Source organism: Acanthopagrus latus, chromosome 3, assembly GCF_904848185.1.
Source record: "Acanthopagrus latus isolate v.2019 chromosome 3, fAcaLat1.1, whole genome shotgun sequence".
Classification (NCBI taxonomy): Eukaryota; Metazoa; Chordata; class Actinopteri; order Spariformes; family Sparidae; genus Acanthopagrus; species Acanthopagrus latus.
Window position 1 is genome coordinate 5,290,076 of NC_051041.1, and position 20,569 is coordinate 5,310,644.

At 44.4% G+C, this 20,569-nt stretch overlaps 1 protein-coding gene across 3 annotated transcripts in view; it reads right to left on the bottom strand.

The window, feature by feature from the left end:
* The window catches only part of nfatc1 (nuclear factor of activated T cells 1), a 48,490-nt gene extending 29,429 nt beyond the window's left edge, over nt 1-19,061 (bottom strand). The window contains exons 1-7 of one of the 3 annotated variants that reach the window (XM_037094032.1): nt 18,949-19,061; nt 17,190-17,903; nt 14,836-15,883; nt 14,324-14,483; nt 7,373-7,575; nt 4,968-5,140; nt 2,930-3,070 (exon numbers count right to left, since the gene is read on the bottom strand). In XM_037094032.1, the coding sequence (XP_036949927.1) occupies nt 2,930-3,070; nt 4,968-5,140; nt 7,373-7,575; nt 14,324-14,483; nt 14,836-15,883; nt 17,190-17,208 (1,744 nt within the window). In that variant the 5' untranslated portion in view covers nt 17,209-17,903; nt 18,949-19,061. Of the gene's footprint in view, nt 1-2,929; nt 3,071-4,967; nt 5,141-7,372; nt 7,576-9,902; nt 9,954-14,323; nt 14,484-14,835; nt 15,884-17,189; nt 17,904-18,948 lie in introns of those variants that run through there. The other 2 variants (XM_037094033.1, XM_037094034.1) reach the window with 2 other exon arrangements.
* Nucleotides 19,062-20,569: the final 1,508 nt, after the last annotated feature.

The window sequence follows — 20,569 nt, forward strand, 5'->3', positions numbered from 1 at the left end:
CACACACACACACACACACACACACACCATGTATCATTTCTCCAGAATCTCATCTGTCAGCAGAGTGGAAACATCGTTCGGACAGTCGGACAGTAAAACAGAAACCAAAACAAATGAAACTTTTCGTTTTCTGGCTGCCATCTTAATGCAGAGTGACCCGTGTTGCTTATAATGACAGGGGAAACTCTGAAACACACACACACACACACACACATACGCACCCTGTGAGTACAGGACAAAACACACAACACGTCGATGCCCACATGTTGTGTTACCGCAGCTTCGTGTACGGCCGTTTTTTTTTTTTTTCCTTTTTTTTTTGCGAGTGTGCTTTATTGGAAAATTTGCAGGAAAATTGTCCATCGATAAAATTAAGTGCTTAAGCTCTATATGGCAACAAACTCCAGCGCTCTGGATTTATGAGCCGGATCGTTAAAAACTGTTTCTCAGGGCTCTGCTTTGGCACGAGCAGCAGAACAATAAAAGCGTATTGGATTTCCAAACGCGGGGATGAGTTGCATGTTTTTAAATATTCAAATGAGTTGTTTTGCATGTCTTATTTATGTTGCCGCGTCTTATTTTACCGACGAATCATCCACCCCAGAGGGTAAAGATGTCTCTACTTGTCTAATGCATCTATTTATACAGAGAGCAGCTGTAACGAAGACCCAGTCGGATCCGTGGGGAGAGTTAATGAACTGAGGGCTGGTGGCACAGAGGCAGCCTGGATAGAGGGGTGGAAGGATGGAGGGAGAGCAGAAGGGAGGGCAGTGTTGTGGAAGCCTGGCTTAAGGGTGTTTCCATGGTAGGATTGCCCAGGAATCTGATGCTGGTGCCAGACGCGGGGAAACCCTCATCAAAAACAAGGGCGCACACCCATCAGCACCAGTCCAGAAGCTGCGCAGGGCCCTAAAGTCAGCCGGGTTCGGAGCGCAAACAGAACCGGAGAAAAACAACAAGTGTGGAGTCGGTTATCTGCAAAACAAACTGTACAACTTTTGGCTTTTAGAACTCATTGGTTTGTAAAGTTTTAGGGGACAGAGCCGAAGAATGACAGTTATTGTTACTAAGTCAAGCAGGTTTGGAGCAACTGGTATCAGAAGTCTATTTTATAGCTTTTTTCTGTTGCTTTTATAGCATCTCATCGTCTTCTTCATGGTCTTTTAACTGCTACGTAGGTTTTATTTTCTTTGTAACTCTCAAGAGAAGTTTTACATAAATACAATTGTATGAGATGTATGAGAGCCAACTGACTGAGCCGCCATTTCTCAGGTGTAATGTTGGCTGGAGAGAACTAGCAGCATGTGGCTAATAAGCAGAGCTAAGAGTCTATTAGCGCCACAGGTGATATTGTTCTTATTTCTTGCACCAGAGTTGAGAGTTGTGCACACTCATCAGTTATGAGTTGGCGCAGGTTATGCTAGCTCATTAGCGTGATGATTAGCTGCTCCTGTTTGTCACTGCACTGTGCTGTCAATATTAGCGCAACACTTCCTGTATCTGTTTCAAATTAAAACTGGACACACGCCTTCATTTCTTTGCAAGGCTTTTATTCTGAAACATTATCAAGGACATACTGTGGAAAACTCATTTACTTTATTTAATTCCATTTATCATTTTGATGTTAAACCTTAGAATAAAAAAAAAAGTCAAGATGAATTGTCGTGAGAAATAAAAGCACGACGTGTCACAGTTAACATGATGGACTGTAGGGTTTTTGTCATTAATGGGCTCTCGTTATGTTCCTCTTGGCAGCTGCTGAGTCACGTGTGACAGCTAGTGGTACTACTGGCATTAAGCCTCATATCAAACGGTGGTTGGAACATTTTTAAATGGGCCCGACCCTGTTGGTTAGCTCACAGTTTTCTTTTTCACTTTCTTTTCCAGGGCCTTGCTGTGTTTCATCGCGCAGAACTGTCAGTGGAATAATGTGAGACCAGAATCGTATATTGTGTCTCTCACACGCTCAATATGTGGATCTGATCCGTAAACATTGTTCAACAGCACTACTAGTGGTCAAAAACTCCACGGGGCGCCTTTAATAAACACAGAAACCACTTTACTGTGTCCTGTATATTTATTTAGCTTTTTCAGCAGAGCTCCATCTTTGCTGTGTGACTAACTCATAGTCAGTTTCTTTGTTAACAGCGATATTATTGTTAGGGTTAGGGCCTTTGAGAATGTTACTGGACTCAGACACTGATCTGCTCTCAGGAAGAGATCGGGGTAAATCAGAGAGGTTGAGGAGACGGAAACGAGACCTCTTGTCTTGATAAACAATCTCACTTCTCCATTGTACAGTGCTGGAGGGTGGAGGGAGGGGGGAGCGCTCGGCCTTGAATTCTTCCTTTCACAGGTGGAACAATGAAAAGGCTTCCCTCTTTTCTGAATGAGCCACTGGCTGATACGATCGCACGTGTTTACGCTGCTCAGCCTTGGCCCGCACCGAGCCTCACGTTGCTTCACCGAGGCTAATCAAGGAAATTGCTGTTTGTAAACGTCCTCGTATCAACATCTGGGAGCAGTCCCCTCTCGCTCCAAACCAAAACGGCTTCAAGTAAGATAAAGAGAAACAAATACTGAGGCATGGCGCACACACACACACACACACACACACACAACACATGCTGCATTTGTGATCCATTCCTCTGCTGAACAGGCAATGGAAACTTCTGCAAATGTAAATCTGCTGGGTTAAAAATACAGCGCATTAATGTGCACCACATGTGGCACTCTGGCAGGATGGAGGATATTTTGACGGCGGGGGGAGAGGAGGGAGGGAGGCAGTCCTGGGGTTTCTCCAGCAGCGACGAGGGAGACACACACACACACACACACACATGCACACACACACACACACACACACACACACACACACACACACACACACACACACACACCTCTGCTTCCAGGACTCCTCCTTTTTTACCTTGAGCCTTTTCCACGAACACCACCTTGGAGTCGTGTTGGAAGTTGTGTCCGTCGAGGCGCATCCTCTCCCCTCCGGGGGCGGGACACGTCTCCAGGCTCTGCTTATCCACCAGCGGCAGCTCCTGGGCCGATCTCTGGGCTGTGGGAGGGAGAAGAGAAGAGAACCGTCCTCATCGTTCAGCTAATACACACCCACTCCCCATGCAGACCTGAGCATCCAGACCGAGGCTGAATCACCACCTAAGACAGCTCTCACAGAGCAGCCGGTAGAAGCTGTAAACCTCCACCTCTTTATGTTAGAATTACGCCGCCTCTTTGCCAGTTAAGTAAGGAGAGGCTCCACGTTGTGTTTATTTGTGTTTTCCTCAAATTATGGTGGATGTTTTGTCTCGAATATTTGGTTTCCTCTCCTCGTCTTCTTTACTCGTCTCTCTCACCTTTTGGCTTCCCCGTCTCATTCCTCTCTTGCTTTCAGTTTTTTTTTTTCTGCCATGATAAACTACTTTCCATGAAATATTTGCAAAGCCCTTTCAGTCTAAATGCATTGCTGATGTCTTGGCGAGGTCTCTACGCCGAAAAGATATCTGTAATTTCATTGAGATTGACCGGGAAGCATAAATAGAGATTCAGTGAAACCCTTATTTTCTCATCTGAGAGTCATCTTTTAGTAATTCAATGCTGCTGCTTTCTGATTTTGATAAAACTCTAATTCTCCGTCTTTGGGAAGCATCAATCTTTCCCACATCTCCGTCCATCTGTGTGTCGTTCTGCCTCACTCACACACAAAGTGAATTTTGGTCAAAAACAATTGCGCTGTGGCAGTCGCTCAGAAACTAACAATGGTCTATTTCAAGGGGCTGAGATCATGGTTTAACTACTGTCTTTCATTTACCTCATAAGACTTAATCTCTATGGCAGCTCTCGGTGCCAGAACCACATGAAGTGGTTGATCTGCTCGGCTTTATCCGGGTCCAGTGAAAGGTCAACTGCAGTGCAGCGCAGAGAGTCAATGGAGTTTATCGAGCATCGGCCTACATAACCTTCGAATGTGGCTCACGGTCACACGCAGCAGATCTGCAGCGGCTCCAGTTCCAGGGCTGCGTCCAATCACAACCGTCTTAATCTTCTGATTCGCAGATTAATTGTTTAGTCAATAAGCTTTTAGAAACTTCAGATAAAAGTCTCATTTCCCACAGTTGAAGGCGATGATCTCAACTTGTCTGTTTAGTTAAAATATCAGCCTCAGATACGAACAATCTTTGATTTATCATCACAGAGATATGAAATCGTCAGAGTCAGTGTCGTCTTCTTCTAAAAATGTGCCTTCTTATCGGAAAGCATGCTTATTTTATTGGTTTTAATTTATTGGTGTTAGTTGTTATTTACTTTAGATTTCAATTTTGCTCTTCGTATGTTTTACCTTTGTGGTATTTAATTGTTTTTTTATGTGAAGAACTTTGTACTTTGGTTTGATTAGTGCTCTAGAAAATAAAGTTTATTATCATTATTGTTATTATTTTCATTATTATTTCAAATGAAGCTCTTTTTTCTGGTTTTTCTCTTTTTTCTAAGTTCAGGGTGTTTGATCTGAGTAAATAATAGAGTCTACAGCCATGTTAGCAATGAGGCTGATGCTTCATGCTAAATGCTAGCATGTTAAAAATTGACAGCGCTAGCATGCTATCGCTAATCGTCTACCTCTAGTACTGACCAACAACATGTTGGTGGTCAATAAGTCAACTAATGTAACCATGCATTTACTAATAAAACACTGAGGCACATCATCACTTTTGACTCTGTAGAGGCGTGTGTCAGCAGAGACCCCGCCCTCTACCTCGATTTCCTTATTGTCCTTCTTATTTTACGTGTTCTGGATCGTTCTGGGCTTTCAGGATGGTGTTTGAGGATCTGACCTGTGAGTTAAAAAACATCATCTGACAAACTCCTGCACCGTTTTCCTTTAAGCACTGTTTTCAGAGACACGAGGTGACTGGCGAGGTCAGGCTTGAAAAACAAACACGAGGCGATGTACTCACAGCACTCGATGGGGTTGGACGCCGCCTGCAGGTTCACGGTTCTCCCCGTGGCCTGGTTGATGTGAACTCTGAAAACCATCCGCACGCGGGTGTTCTTCCGCCCGATGTCCGTCTCGCCCTTCCTCAGCTCGATGTCTGAATTGCGCAGCTTCAAGATCCCGGCGCAGTCGATTCTGTTTGGTGGAGATGAAAAGTTTAAGTCCTGCCAAAGTCTGTCTGTCCACATCAGTGACATACGTACTCTCACAGTTAATCAGGCTGTGATTTATGCAGCACTGCAGCCAAGTCACAGGGATTTCTCCTGAAGGAGGCTGCAGTCGTGTCAACACACGATTAACACCACCGGCCTCCAACAGAGCGTCTACACCTCAGTGCACCTTCTCTTGGGTGAAATTCAAATGGCTGGGAAAGTTCATCACATCTCTGTTACGATCCTGAAATACTGCTCCCCCTCCACAAATCTTACAACCAGTAATTCATTTCTTTACAGTGCTACAGTCTTCATCATACACTTTATAAACCCCCCTCCTCCTCCTCGCCTGTCTGCACTGCACTCGTCTAACTTTCTTTCACACTCGAATACCTCGAGTCTCTCCAAACGGTTTCTGGCTCTTCCATCGCCGGGCTACTTGATGCCGCATTCCTCAAAGCCTAGTTAATGTCAACTTTTACACACATCTGAACACTCCCTAACATTCTTCTCGCCAGACACCAGGGTCTGCTCTGCTGGCGAAGTAATCAGGTGTTGATGCTAAGGACCCCAGCTGTTCAGCTCCCTCCCGCCTACGCAGCCGAGCTGAGCGCAAAGAAAACCCCACATACTGAGGCGTCCACTCGGTGCCTGAGGACAAAGTTTAGGAAAGAAAGCACGATAGCACGAAGGGAACTCTTTCATGCTATCATATAATTTATCAAAAGTTAATTGGAGTCATACCACGTCGGCCGTTTGTGGCTTCATATTAGCTAAAAACACTCAAGAGCAGATGTTGATTAACGATTTAATTTAAAACATGCCCCCTTAAATCATCCTGCCAGAAATATAATAATGCCTGCATTCTGTACCACATAATAAAACATCTACTGTACATGTCGCGCTGGAGTGCGTGTCAAAACGAATAAATCTCCCACAAATCCCCCTGCCTGCCTACACTCTGAGTACTGTGAGGCGTGTCCTCCCCGAGAAAAGAGAAACCATATCCTGAGCTTATGTGTTACATCCATTAAAACTCGGAGAAAGTGCTGACGCTCGCAGGCTGCTACTGCCTGCAGCTCAGACACAAACCCCAGGTCCCTGTTAGCAGCCCAGAGCTTCCCCGGTAATCTGATCTCCGAGGTTATAAAATGTGTACAGAGGGTAACACTGCTGAAAACAACCAAAACACACACAAGAAGCACACAGTCGCCAGACACACAGAAGACCATACCATCAGGAACACATTTCACTGATCTCCTGATCTGCAGAAAAGTGGAGATCTGACATATTTTGGTGGGATTTCATTTGCACAAGGGGAACAAAAGTTCATCCTGCAGAAGGCTGGAAGATCCTCCAGATCAAATAAACTCTTTAAAGTCGATCCATCTTCGTGGAACAACAACGTCAGTCATCTTTTGCAGAGCAGCTGCTGTTTACTGGGTGTGGTGGACAAACTGTAGGGCATCAGATGTTCACTGTATCGTGGCAGCAGTTATTTTTGACTCTTTTTGTGAAGTCTCTATAGAACAGCACGTCGATGTTGACCAGCCAAGTTATGAGTTGAGGATTTAAATGTGAGTTAAACACACGATGAGAGGAAGACGAAGGATCTGAGACTCGCCTGGAAGATCTCAGATGACTTGAGACTTGACAGACCTGATACTAGACATGATGACTCGATAGCTGAGGTGGGCTTGTCTCAAATAACAGGAGACGTGACTTGGACTTGTTTTGAATGACTCACTTCTTGACCTGGACTTATTTCAGATCACTCTGTGTTTTACTTGGACTTGTTTCAAAATGTTTCAAGGCTTGAGAAAATGTCTTGAGACCTCACTCTGACTCGTCTCAAACAATTTGGAAGGAGACTTGTTTGAAATGACTTGAGACTTGACACTTTGACTTCTCTTGAATCATTTAGACACTTGACTTGGATTTGGCATAAAAATCTTGAACATAACTCGAGAATGTATAAAACATTTTACTTTTCAGTCGATTTAGTAACTTTGAACCTTCATATCTTGAACTTCTGGTCCAAGTCTCAACTCATTTAAGACGAGTCCACAAAGACTTTTAAACTGACTTGACACCCAAGACAAGTCTTAAATTATTTGATTATTGACTCAGATTTTCCTTAGAAATACAAAACATAACCCACTTTAGACGTGATTATGTTTTAACGTGCACACCACCAAATCCTGCTGATACTCACATGGCCCTCATGTTGTTCTCCGGCAGCAGAGGGATCTCCAGGATCTTGGTGTTGTTGTGCAGGGCCTCGTGGCTCGGGGTGGACACCGTCTTCCCGGTGATGCGGTGGACCTGGTAGAAGGCGTGTGGCCTCAGCAGCCTGTCGTCAGCAGTGCCGATGAACAGCTGCAGGGTGAGCGGCTCGCTCTCCATGTAGCCGTGGAGCTACGAGGGGACAAAGACAGAAAGCATGCAGTCGTGGTTAAACCCTCGTGTCCTTTTTAAAAAAAAAAAAAAACTCGAGGGTTAAAACAAACGAAGGTCTTTCAGAGGTCAGGCCCTCTGTGTAATGGGTTTCAAACAAAGACCCCTTTTAGGATCTTGTGATCACCCTTTTCATCTTCTTTGATTTAGTACCAATGGCCTGTAGACACTTCCTCCATGAGTTCATGTCAGGCTTGCCAACATGTAGGTCCCACAGTAGCTGAACCTCGGGGGCAGCCAGTAAAACCACCTACAGCGAGCGGCGTCCTGATTTGTGAGGGTTTGCTTTTGTGACAAGACTAAGCTAGTGTTCCAGCAAAGCCAAGGTCATGTCAGTCCCACCAACCATCAGCCAATCAGGGTCAAGAAAAACTCTCAGTGGCGACCACACTCTGATTTTTATCAGTAAAATGATCCCAGCAGGACGGAGCTGGAGACAGCACAGAAGTGCTTCTCTCTGGAGCTGGTGGGCTCGACTCTGAGCTTCTAAACTACTCCCAGACCTCCAAAGGTGTTGCTTGACAGGAGGCCTCCTGCCAGGATGACCTCAGCCACCCAAACTGCAGGCATGAAGCCCGAAGCCGCAGGCTGAAATCTGAGAACAGCGGCTACTACTGACACACCGTCTGAGAGTTATGTATGTTATCCATACAGTGTGACGGGAGGAATCAGAGCAGAATATCTGGCACTCTGACATCAGTGCAACTGAAAGATAAACAATGTGTATGATAACAAATTACAACCGTTCCAATTTAGAAATGTACAAAGTTCTATCATGGATTACATGTATAGATTATATGTTCCTATATATTCATGTTGTTATATTTAATGTTTTGTTTAAGAGGTAACAGCTGCAATCTGAGCAAGTCATGCAAACAGTCTCACATCATCTTTGTTGGGCTGCAGGCAAATTGTCATAAATCAATCAGGCATGTGAAGAAAATAATAATAATAATAATAATAATATGTCTTTACTGAGGAGACGAAAATAGAGAACACTGTTAATTAGATGCGACTAGATGATTATCGGGGGTCAATTTTAAGCATTTTTTTCTACTGTTAATAACATCCAGACACATTTGGTGCGATCCAACAAACCTGAACAACATCTTCATCTTCCAGCACAAATAATTCAGTTCGCCCTCATCAGAAAAAAACATGTGGGTTGACGGAGAAAGCGACCTCTAGTGGTTGGAGTGATTATTATGACTGCAAAGGAGGAAGTCAGGAGAAGTTGTGTGATGAATAATAAGTCTACAGTGGGAGGAAGTCGGGGATCGATGGTTAGGTCAGCTGGTTAGCATGCTAACGTAAGTAGATATCGCTGCAAAACAATATATAAAATTTAAAAATTGATCAATTTAGTTCATTTTGTTATTGTTTTCAAATAAAAGTGTTCCACATGGCCTCTTTAAAAAAGTCAGCAAACCGATTACTTCAGAATTACCCAGCAAAGTTAAGTAAACTATTAAAATTTAAGTATTATGAGCAAAAAAAAAGTTTTAAGGTTCTCGGTTCCCTTGATTTTTATGAAGGAAAGTCACTCTGTAAGATTTTACAGCGTGTCAAAGCAGCACAACTAAACATGTCTGACAGAATAGGAAGGAAACCGTTCGGACACTGATACCTTAATCTCTAATTCTGCAGTAATCTGTTTCCTGCCTTTTTTTAAAGTAAAGTCACCAAAATGTCCAGTGTATGAGGAGTAACATTTTGAACTCAGGCAATAATAACTTTTAAGTTATCTATACTTCATTGTAAAACTTGAAAAAGTGCAATATGTAGTATATATGTAATAGTATATTTCCATAACTGAATAAACGAGCTGTTCTCTGAGGAAAATAATGTCCCAAGAACTCTGTTTGAAGCTAGAAAGGTGGCAGGGTCCGCCGCATATAAACAAAGTAAGACAGTATGAAGCTGTGTTGTCCTTTAACGTCAGTTTGTCTATTTAGTTAAATCAGTCATGAAAACAAAGAGACTTTGTTTATTTAGTCTGTGTAGGCATAAACTTACTCTTCTGATTAAAAAAACGGCATAATATTGCACCTTTAAGGTGAACTGTTCAGATATTAAACCTTAACAAATATACAGATTGAAAATAAAAATTGTGGGACCTTCTGTGTACAAAGTGGCATAAAAAAATGGACGATACATTTGCACATCAGAGCGTTTAAAGAAGCAAACACTGAACCCCACCTAATTACACTCCAGTGTGGTTGAGACTACTATCAGCTGAAAACAACCAGCAGGGAAATGTTGAAATGCAGCCCGCAGTTTTCACTTACACACGAAGAGCAGCGGAGGCGAGCGGCGGCCACAACAAGAGCGAAAGGCTCCGACCGGGGGAGGCACAACATGTGATTTGGAGGAGGATCCCTGTCAGGAGTAAGAGCCTGCAAAGGCCCGGTATATTTGTGTAAGGAAATGGGTTGCTGCCTAGCAATGCTGTTTATTTAGGCAGCAGGAAGGAGTGTGATGAAGTGAGGTAGCCGGCTGCACGGGGTCACTTTCACACTGTAATTACTAACAGATTACTGATTATCCGCTTCAGCTTCAGACTTGATAATGATCGAATGATCTCTGCTGTTCTGAATCGATCCAAAATCTTCATCCTCGACGTTAAATCATCCAAGCAGGCAATTTCGGGATCAAGAGACCTTTTTCTTTTTCTCGCTCTGTGATGTGAAACATCTGTTTTGTAAAGCAGCATCAGCAGACAGCAGTTATGATTTGTTGATGTAATTAATTCGCTCTGATACCACTTTATGTAAACCCCTGCGCTCCTCCACCATTTGGCAATGCGGCCACCCCTCCCTGCTTCATATTATCACCCACAAGAGGAATGCCGAGACTCCCGCTGCTCAAGGCACCAAGGAGGAAGAGAAAGGGGTGAGGACGACCAGGGTGCCCTCTCCATTCCTATCACTGACCCTCCCAACACACACACACACACACACACACACACACACACACACACATTTCTCAGGGAGGCGACATCTCAGTGCGACCCGACGATTCATCCTGTCACGCTTCTTGCTTCACATGATGTTTGTTAATTACACTTTGCTTATAAATCAAAATTTAATCACAAGGGTCGAGGCTGCGAACGCTCACATGACTCCAGAATTACAACAAAAGTGCACTTCAAAAACAACTCTTTGGATGTGTTTTCTGAGCAATAAGCAGATCATAAAAGCTGACTTCAGGCGGAGAGAAAAAAGAAGACCTCACAGACGTGAAATGGGGGGTATTTCCTCTCCGCTAAAGTACAGCATGAAACCCTGAGCATTAGCTGCGGTGAGGACTGCACACAGCACTTCAGAGAGGGCATACTTCAGTGTGCTGCTGGTGTAAGAGTGGGTGTGGTTGAGGCAGGCAGCAAGCGATGGCATTGAAAAAGAACAGAAAATAGCTGGCTTAGCTGTGCTGGAGAAAAAAAAAAAAGAAAAAAAAAAGTGCACCATCCAGAATAAACTCAGTGGAGTCTGGGCAGGGCTCTGAGGCACAGGAGTGAGGATTCGTCAGCCAGCGTCCACAGCAGAGGCTGCAGCGCCATGTGTAACATGTAATCAGGAAGTCACACAGATGCCTTTTTTTTTTTTTTTTTTTCTGAGGCTCCCTCCAACATCTCCATCAGAGGCTGCCAGAAACGTGTGTGGTTTAGCCGCTGCCGCCTCCGCAGGACGCAGCGCGCGATGATGTCAGCCGTACACACGGGAACTTTCCTAAACAAAGGGAAGTCTGTGTGGTTGGGGTGGTAGCTGGCGGAAAAGTAAGGGGGAGGTTTGGGTTTAGGTTTAAAGAGAACACACACTCTCTATTTGAGCCGGGGTGAACCCAGACCCCTGTCATTAAATCATTAGCACCTTCTCATGGACAAATACGCGCGTCGTGCACAGATGTGCGGCCGATGTCGGGACGAGCTGGAGGCTCTGTTTCCATATTCTGAAACTGTTTTCTCAATAGAGAATATATCACACAGCACTGTTAAATTTAACTTTAGAGAGCACTTAGAGATGGCAGTGATGTTTTTCTCATATTTAACCATCTTGTTGTCACAGGAGTTGATAGTTCTTGTATTGAGTTTCAGTCCTTCCTGGATCTGTCTCACTCTGGCTGCACCAACAGTATCAGCTCATTTTAATCACAGATACTTTATATTGTATTAGTATTGCAGAAGTAATTTGTAAACAGTGTTGTCATTACATAGTTTGTCCACAAGGAAGCAATAAAAAGTTGATTTTTCAACAGTAAAACTGCTCAGTACGATTCTTGTTTTCTTGTTTACAATAACTTTAAGGGATTCTTTTAAGAAATGTTTGTTTATGTTGTGTGTTAAATTTGGCATCAGCAAAAGTTCCTTTTCACTTTTGTGTTTACTCAATAACATGATCATATAAAACATTTATATTATTGCTCAGATAATACAGCTGCATCAACACATTTTTCAGCCACTTTGTGTTGGTGCAACAAGCTCAAGCCCAAAATGTATGTGAGGACAGACAGTCAACAGTATTGTGTGGCTTGTTACATATATAGTAACAAAAGATGGTCATACCTATCTATGTGTTGGTTCTGCTCTAATATTCACTCTCTTTTAGCTCTGTTTTTGGTCTCCACCACCTAAATGCTAAATGCTTCACAAAGTTCACAAACTAATTGCTAACTTTTTCATTTAGTTTTCCAGCAGAGTAATAGCATTTTCTGGTGAGTATACTTAATCTAGCCACTGTTCTGGTGCCCTCAAAAGAGGCCAGGTTTGCTGATGTTTTTAAAAATAGCCATAGAAGTACGGATTTCTGTAATATATTGTAATTTGAGTCACATTTTTAAACACAGACTCAAAGCTTACTTTAATTCTCTTGAGTCTGAGTCCTCTTCACGTAGAGCATTTTTGCGGTGTGTTGTGTATTTGTGTGTATAAGCAGTGACTCTGATGTTTACGACTGTGTTTCCAGTATTTGTGTTTGTAGGTTAAACTTGTCTGGATGGTAATTTAGTCAACGTGAGTTGGTTTGAAAAGTGACCTATACATAAATTTGTCTTGACTTTTATAATTTTTTTTGCAATTTTATGTGAGGTGTGCTTCAACAGCCTCGTGTTTTTTTTAGTTTTTTTTATACCTTTGCACATCCTACATAACCTTCTTGCTAGCTAGCTAAATTGTTAGCGTCAGTGGCTTCCAAAATAATATTTTCACCATTTGCATTATAAGTTATTTTAAGTATTTCATGTGCACAACTTCCGATATTGTAACCATATAAGCAGCTTTATTCAAAATGGAGTTAGCATGAAGTACTTGTACTCAAGATGGCTGCTTAGAAATGTTTGTATTACCCATTCAACTAAAGGGCCGATTAGCTAACTGCTCCTCTGTGGCTTCTCACGTCCAAAAATACATTTTATCAAAAGTGAAAGGCAAACACCGGACGTGTGACGAATGTCTGGTAACCTTCTCGTTTTCTTGTGACGTATTAATAAAAAGTCAGAAGGTATTAATTAAACTGACAGCACAGTTAACCGCTGACTTTGCCCGACTCCTCGCTGAAGACCCTTTATTTATTCAGAGACTGAGGTCAGCGGTGCTGAGTAATGGTCGGGGGACCAGATGGGTTTGAAACCAAAACATATCTGCAAGTTGTCCACATTTTTTTCTTCAAACTCGACCACCAGAGCTACTGTGGTTAAAGCTCATGACTAAGCTCTTACTGGCCATGCTACATCAGTTTGTAACTGTCTGTGCTGCACTCGAGAACGTAATGGAAAAGTCTGAGTCACCCTCGTCTGGACAGGAACTGACTGAGTGGACCGGTCTGTCTAATAGCATACTTTTGGTATTCCATTCAGAAATGTGACATCTTTGAATAACATAACAGCCGGACCATGAAACACATGTCGCCCCCGTCTATTTTAACACATGAGGTAAAACACAGGGAGGGAAAGTGCGGAGGCGAGGAGTGACGAGGTAAGAAGCAGGACTGAAAATGAGTCAAATGGCTGCACCGTGTGTCGGTCCAATCTTCACAGGAAACCAAACAGTCTAGCTCAGTGGTTCTCAACATCTGGTTTGGGCCTCTGGGGCAGGTCACGAGATAAAACTGAAGGGCTGCAAGATGATGACGAGGATGATGACGATGAGGATTTTTCTCCTGTGAATTACTGGATTATTTTACCGGCAAAAATACACATAGGACACAATCCCGATAAGGGAAAATCAGTCTTTGGTTTAAAGGAAGAGTTCACTCAAAAATTAAAACTCAGACATCATCTACTCAGTCTAATGCAGATGGACAATAGGGTGAAGCAAAACAGCAAAACAGTGCTGCAGCTTTCTTGTGTTTTTAAACTGGAATCTTCACTGTAATGTGTGCAGGTTGTAAGATTTTAGTTAAATGTTTCAGAATTTTCCAAAATAAAATGATTCAGTATATTGCAGAGATTTCTACTGATGTTAACATGCTAACCAGTTAGCCCTGGCCCATCCTGTCCAAAGCTCCTGTGCTAACGGTGTGAACAACAACACTTCCCAGTGCTCCCAGTCTGGACAGCTAACTGCACTGCTAACTAAGCTAACTGATGAACAGTGGCCAAAGTTCTGACAGCATGTACTCCGGTGAGAAGCTGCACCCATGTTTGGTGCACTGCTCATTTGAGTGCTCACAAGTTTGAAGACAACACAAAGATAAGAAGTGTTTGTTGAGCAGACCTGGACGACCGGGTGTCCTCCTGCCAGGGCCTTCACGGCCCCCCTGCTGCCCTCCGTCTCGTAGTGGGCCCGGTGGTGGGACTTGGGCTGCACTTCGATCTGCAGGCTGTACGGCCCCGAGCTGGACGGCAGCTGCCAGTCGAGAGCTGGCAGGGACGGGCTGTCGGGTCAAAAAACATGTCCATCATGTCAGCTTAACAAGGAGGGAGGAGGGCTTATTTTAGAGACACTTATCAAGGTAGAATGTGCAGAATGTGAACAGCTCGATGTGCCAGGCCGCGTGCCGAAGCTGCTGTGAATTTTTGAAGGTGTTTAAACTCACTTCTCTCTGTAAATATTCACAGCACGCACATGAAATTTAAGTGCTGAAAACACTGAAAACACTCAAACAATTCTAAATTTATTTGCAGTTTTACACCTTAATAAATCTTGAGCAGATAAAAAAAAAAAAGTTTCCCCCTTTCGACACATTTTGTTCCAGCTGTAACTCAGGCTGTCATCCCTTTGCTTACCTGACATATTGTTTTGGCTTGGACCAGGAGTACGGGTGTTGCGGCACGTCCAGGAACCCTCCGCAGTAACCCTCCTTCTTTAAGGGCAGGCGGTTTGAGGGGTGCTCCTCCAGGCAGAGCTCCCCCGGACTCAGCTCCTCGCCTCCAGGCTCCACCTTCAGGCTGACTGTGGGGTTGTGCTCCTGGCTCGTTTTCCGGGCCTTCATGGGGATTCCCTCCCCGAGGTCAGTCACTCCGTCTGTGGTCAAAGCGTTGATGGCTGCCAGGATGGCTGAGTTGGTGTACTGGTTGGTGTTCGGCAGCCAGCTCTCCTCAGTGACGCTGAGGCGAGGGGAGGTCTGCGGGGACAGTCCAGGGGAGTGATTGGGGGAGTACTGGAAGGGCTTGTGTGCTGCTCCGCTGCCGTTGAAGCTGTACTTCCTCTTCGCACCACAAGGGGAGTTGGGCCTGGAGCCACGCTGACCCATCCAGTTGTCATCTGTGACACTTGTGCGAGGGGAGGTGGAGGGGGAGTGGCGAGGGGAGCCGCCAGAGATGCAGCCATCACCTGGCAGGGTGAGGGTGGAGCCCTTGGGGGACACAGAGGGTGACTGCCAGGGGGAGTTCTGGGGCGAGTTGTCGTAGTTGTAGGAGAAGCTGGACTCGTAGGAGGAAGCGTCGGAGTGGCAGCTGCGAGACGAGATGCTGCTGGCCGGACTCAGGCAGCTGGGGTCACGGTAACCATCTGCACTGGGGAGGGTCAGCGTCACGATGGAGTTGACTCTCTTGGCCACAGGAAGGCTGCTCTCCTCCACCTCATCCTCAGGAAACTGGCCGTAGGCTGTGATCTCGATGCGAGGGCTCTCCAAGGTCGGGGCTCCGTTTGGGCGGACGCTCGAGGACGAGTAGTAGCCGGCCGCTCTCATGTCATCCTGGGCGTCGTAAGCGTGAGGCTCGGTGACGGAGACGGATATAGTGGGGCTGGACTGGAGGCTGTGGTACTGGGAGGGAAGACACGGGTTGCCCAGTGGGAGGGAGAGACTGACATTTGGCGTGTAGCCATATGCATCTGGGAAGCAAACAGAGTGAGTTTGTTACCATGATAATCAAACACACATTCACTGGCTCCCTCGCTGAGACGGAGGCTGCAGCCAAGATGAGTCTTATGAGAGCCGTTACCTATAATGGCAAGAGAGCAGCTCGCCTACCAGATTTGGCTCTGGAGATGTCCTGATGCAGAAGCTCTAGAAGGGGAAAGAGATCCCCAAACACAAAAACACTTCTCCGAATGGCTTCGATTTACACAAAGCAAAAGGCGAGAAACACGAATAAAGGTGCCAAAAATAACCCAAGTCTAAAAATAAACCAAAGGCAACCCCAGGTGGGACTTTTCCACTTCGCACTGATGCCAAGTTTGTGCCACTTAATGTGAACGCAGCAGCCCGTAAACTTCAACATTATGAAAACACACACTGACGCTTTTGTTGGCCGGCCTCACGTTCCAGCGGCCGAATCGAAAAATAAACGCAGGAGGGGCGCGATTGGTTTATTTGCACGCTGTAAAGGTGCGTGCTGTATCCCGGGGAGGGGGGGGGAGGGGGAGTCGTGCCAACAACCGCCCCGCTGGGTCACATGAAACTCACTCTGAGGTCACAACCAGGGGGCAGAGGAGTGGGGGAACATGGGAATGGGAGTTTGTGGTTGTGTGGCGCATGAAGCCGGGCGAGCGAAAAAAAACCACAGTGCAGAGGAGAGCATCGATACGGCTGCAGCAGACAGACGGGCAGCCTGCCGTCACCACAGCTCCTGTCTGCTGTAAATTAAAGAGAATTAGGGGCCCCACGGTAACGACTATGACATCACTGCTGCACCATATGAGTCCTTGCAATAAAAGAAAATGATGCTCACTTTTAACGCCGCTTGCGGTGCGTTACACAGTAGCACTGAAATGTTTGTTTGCTATAATTAGACTTTGAATTAGCTCGACGTCCTTCGGGGGGAGCAGCGCCATCAAATGAGCCTGAATCACTCGAGATATTACCCACAATGCCATGTCAGCCATTAGCATGAAAAGAAGAAGAAAAAAAAAGGTTCAATTCTGACTATTTTGGGAGCACTTTTCAGAGCCACGCCCACCAGGACCAAATCATCAGGGAGGGGCGCGCTGAGTGTCTCCATGGCTGCTTTAATACTGAGGCTGAATACAGACATTCAACTGGGAGGAGAGTGCAGCCAAGTCCCTGATTCAATATAAAACCACAGTATACTGTTTCTCATCGGGGTGTGAAGTGTTGAACTGCGATGGGGAGAGGTTAGTACATGCCACATTCAAAGCCTCACTGCACTTTCTGTAATGAATAAGAAGTCAAACTCACCCTCTTCAGCAGATTTCATTTTCTTTCTTTGCGCGGAGAGAATGAGAGAGAGCGAGAGAGAGAAACGTCTGAGATCAAACTCTGAGTTCAGCTGCAGATGGGAGCGATTCCGTATCCATATAGCGGAGTTTATATAGTCCCCCCCCCCACCACAGCTGTTGCTCTGGATCCTCTCCTGCTGTGTCGCCGCAAACAAAACAACAACAAGAGAGGGATGGAAAAAAAAACTTGAAAAAGAAGAATCCAAAGTGGGAAACAAAAAATCTGCGAGAGAAAGATTAAAACACGTGGATGTGGATCATGACTGATGTTCTCTCAGAAAGTCTATTCTGGTCGCGGTGTTGAGACACCAGACTCGGGGGATCCTGGCGCTGCTGGCTGGCTGTGACGCACTGCTCCGGCGCACACAGGACTTCTGCGCTTTTAAACTCGGGGATCACCTCGGTGGCGACGCGCCGCCCCTCCGCGCTGTGACGCATCTGACACGGCCGACCACCAGATGGGTCCGGTGGAGATCCTCTCTGCCTCTCTCTCTCTCTCTCCCGCTCACACTGGAGTTTCCAGAGGCATCGGAGGCCAATTAAACAGAGCTGGCAGTGAAGCCCGAAGGCTGCGAGATGAGTAAAATAAGCGCCAGCATGGGAGAGACGAAGGCAAACCTCCAGCGACTGAAGAGAAAACATCTTCCAGAGCGCGTGGTATGGAAGCTCAGGTCTGCCAGATAATCAGAAAAACAAACAAACAAACACAAGAAAAAACTTAAAGTAAAAAAAAAGAAAGTCAGAGTTACGAGATAAAAATTCATAGTAAAATGATTTGATAAAAAGTATAAATTATCAGATAAAAGTAATATATTATGAGGCAAAATTCAAAATTATATACATATTTACCTATATATTATATATATATAGGTAAAGCTATAACATTTAATAAACAATAGAAATTAGACATATAAAATAGTAAAAAAAATGATAAAAAGTTAACATACTGGAAAAAGTTAGATATTAAGTAATAATTATGAAATTAAAAGTCATAAAAAATGGTTAAAATTAAATAAAAGTTCATAATTTTGAGACAAAAGTAAAATAATGACACAAAAAGTTATGATGATGAGACATTAAGCCATAAAAATGACATAAAAAGCCAAAATTATGAGAAAAAAAGAATCTGTTAAAATGTGCCAAACTTAAAATACAGCTCAGTAAATGCCACATTTCATTCATGCAAAACATTTAAAGGTAAACCCACATCACAACTAGCATGTGTAAAGTTTTTCCAGCTCAACAGTAAAGTGTAATTTCAGTAACATATTTTGTCCAAAACACAGAACTGAAAGTGACTTCAGCATCTTTTCAGTGATACTGTTATTACATTTGAACTTGGATCATTTAAGACAATAAGACGCGGCACCATTGTGTTTTCTGGCCAACAGTTACTCACAGTTACTGGTCATCTGCAGGCTGCTTTTGCAAATCTTCAAAAATGTATTTTGGGTTTAATTTCCAGAATTAAGATGATGATAAAAAGTCATAATTTTGCAATAAAAACTTTCATATTGTGAGATAAGAGGTGGCAATTATTACATCAAAAGTCAAATTTATTGGATAAAAGGCGCAAGTGTATCTCTTAATTTCTTTACCAAATATTTATCTGATAATTTAAATGTTTCGTAATCACATAATTATGACTTTAATCTCCTGATTTAAATGTTTTTATCTCATAATTGGAATTTTTAATGCCACACTTTTTTTAATCTCACATGACTAATATATCCTGGGTCATTCATCAAGTTTAGTGTTCATCTTTATTTCTTCTCTGTATCTGGCAGCAGTGAGCCTCCATATGTTGCTGCAGCATGAGAGCCAGGCTGAGCGTCCTCCTGAGTACAAACAGCAGAAAAAGTGACACAACACAGCATAAAACATTTGTTAGATGACAGATGTTGAATTAAACTGTGTAACTCAAACGACGTCGCCATGATGCACGAGTGGCTTAATGAACACGAGCAGCATTAATCTACAGTTTCCACCCATTTTACAGGATCTGCTCGTCTTGGCATCTTCCACAAAGGAGTTCATCAATGTGCTGATGCAAGACACTGCACATGGGCTTCGCCTAAATCAAGATTTATGTGCACACTAATCCTCACCAGCGTTTTACATTAAACTGCTGCCATTTTCACCCTGAAAGAGCCATTCATCACTCGCTTACAGCAGACGGATGTTCGCTCAGAGGCTTTGCCGGGTTTTTTTTTTTTTTTTTCAGGTTGCAGCTGGAGCAGCCGACATGAGGACAGGTGAGGCAAACATGCCAGAACTCGGAGCTCGAGCGCTGCGTCGTATAAAACATAAAACTTCCCTTTAGATGTTGTATGTGGCGTCTCACGGGGTTTTGAAGTTATTGCAAAGGCAAATAATTGCTTTTCCACTTCCTCCTGACAGACTGCACGTCTGCGGGGCACAAAACACATAATTATCCATACTTGCATAGAAGCACTATATAAAAATCAAGTCCTCTACCCAGTCATTTGACACGCTGAACTGAGAGTCTTCATAGGGTTTTTCATAGGCCGCCCTCTGCGGTCAGTGTATACTTATTCGTCCCATGCAGGCAGGGTTGCTGCTATCTTTGGCAGGTCTGGACCTTTCAGCAGCTGGCAGCAGAGCCGCGGTTTCTGTGATGACAATAGTCACATGGTGGCTCTCTAAGAGTCTGTCTATCCCTGGAGATGGAAAGCTACATTACTGCAGCACGGCATCTTATCAGGTGGCCCTAGTTGGTGTGATCCCGGGTGGTGTTGGAGCGTTAGGCCTCTGCCAGTCGCAGCCAGGGAGCGTTCACACGCGTGTCCTCGACTGTTTTTACAACTCGAGGGTCTGAAGGAGTGTCTTCAATCATGTGAGGTTATCTTGAGGCGTGCTTCTTAAAAAAGTCTTTAAGGGATTCACTTCGGAGCAAAACTGGGTCAGCTTGCATAACTCTGAGCACAGAGGAGACCAAAAGACGACACCCAGCCCAGCAACAGTCTGTTCACCCTGCTGACGTCTGACAGAAGATACAGAAGTATCTGCTGCTGCACCACCAGACTACAGAGCAGCTTCTCACCTCAGGCTGTGAGACTCATCTGCACCATCAACACGGTTTCTCTTCTGTATCACAGAGAGACATCATCCAGTGTTTGTTATAAATAAAGATTTTTTTTTTTTTCTCAATGATGTAACTTACACTCCCCCACAAAGCCATTTATGTTCACTTCCTTTTTTATCCGCCCATCAGGAACTCGATGGGATCTGCAAAATATCACCAGATTATCTGGAGCTGTGCAGCTACAGGTTCAGACCGGCAGCTCGGTGTCTGCAAGCTGCCGTCCATCATCTCGC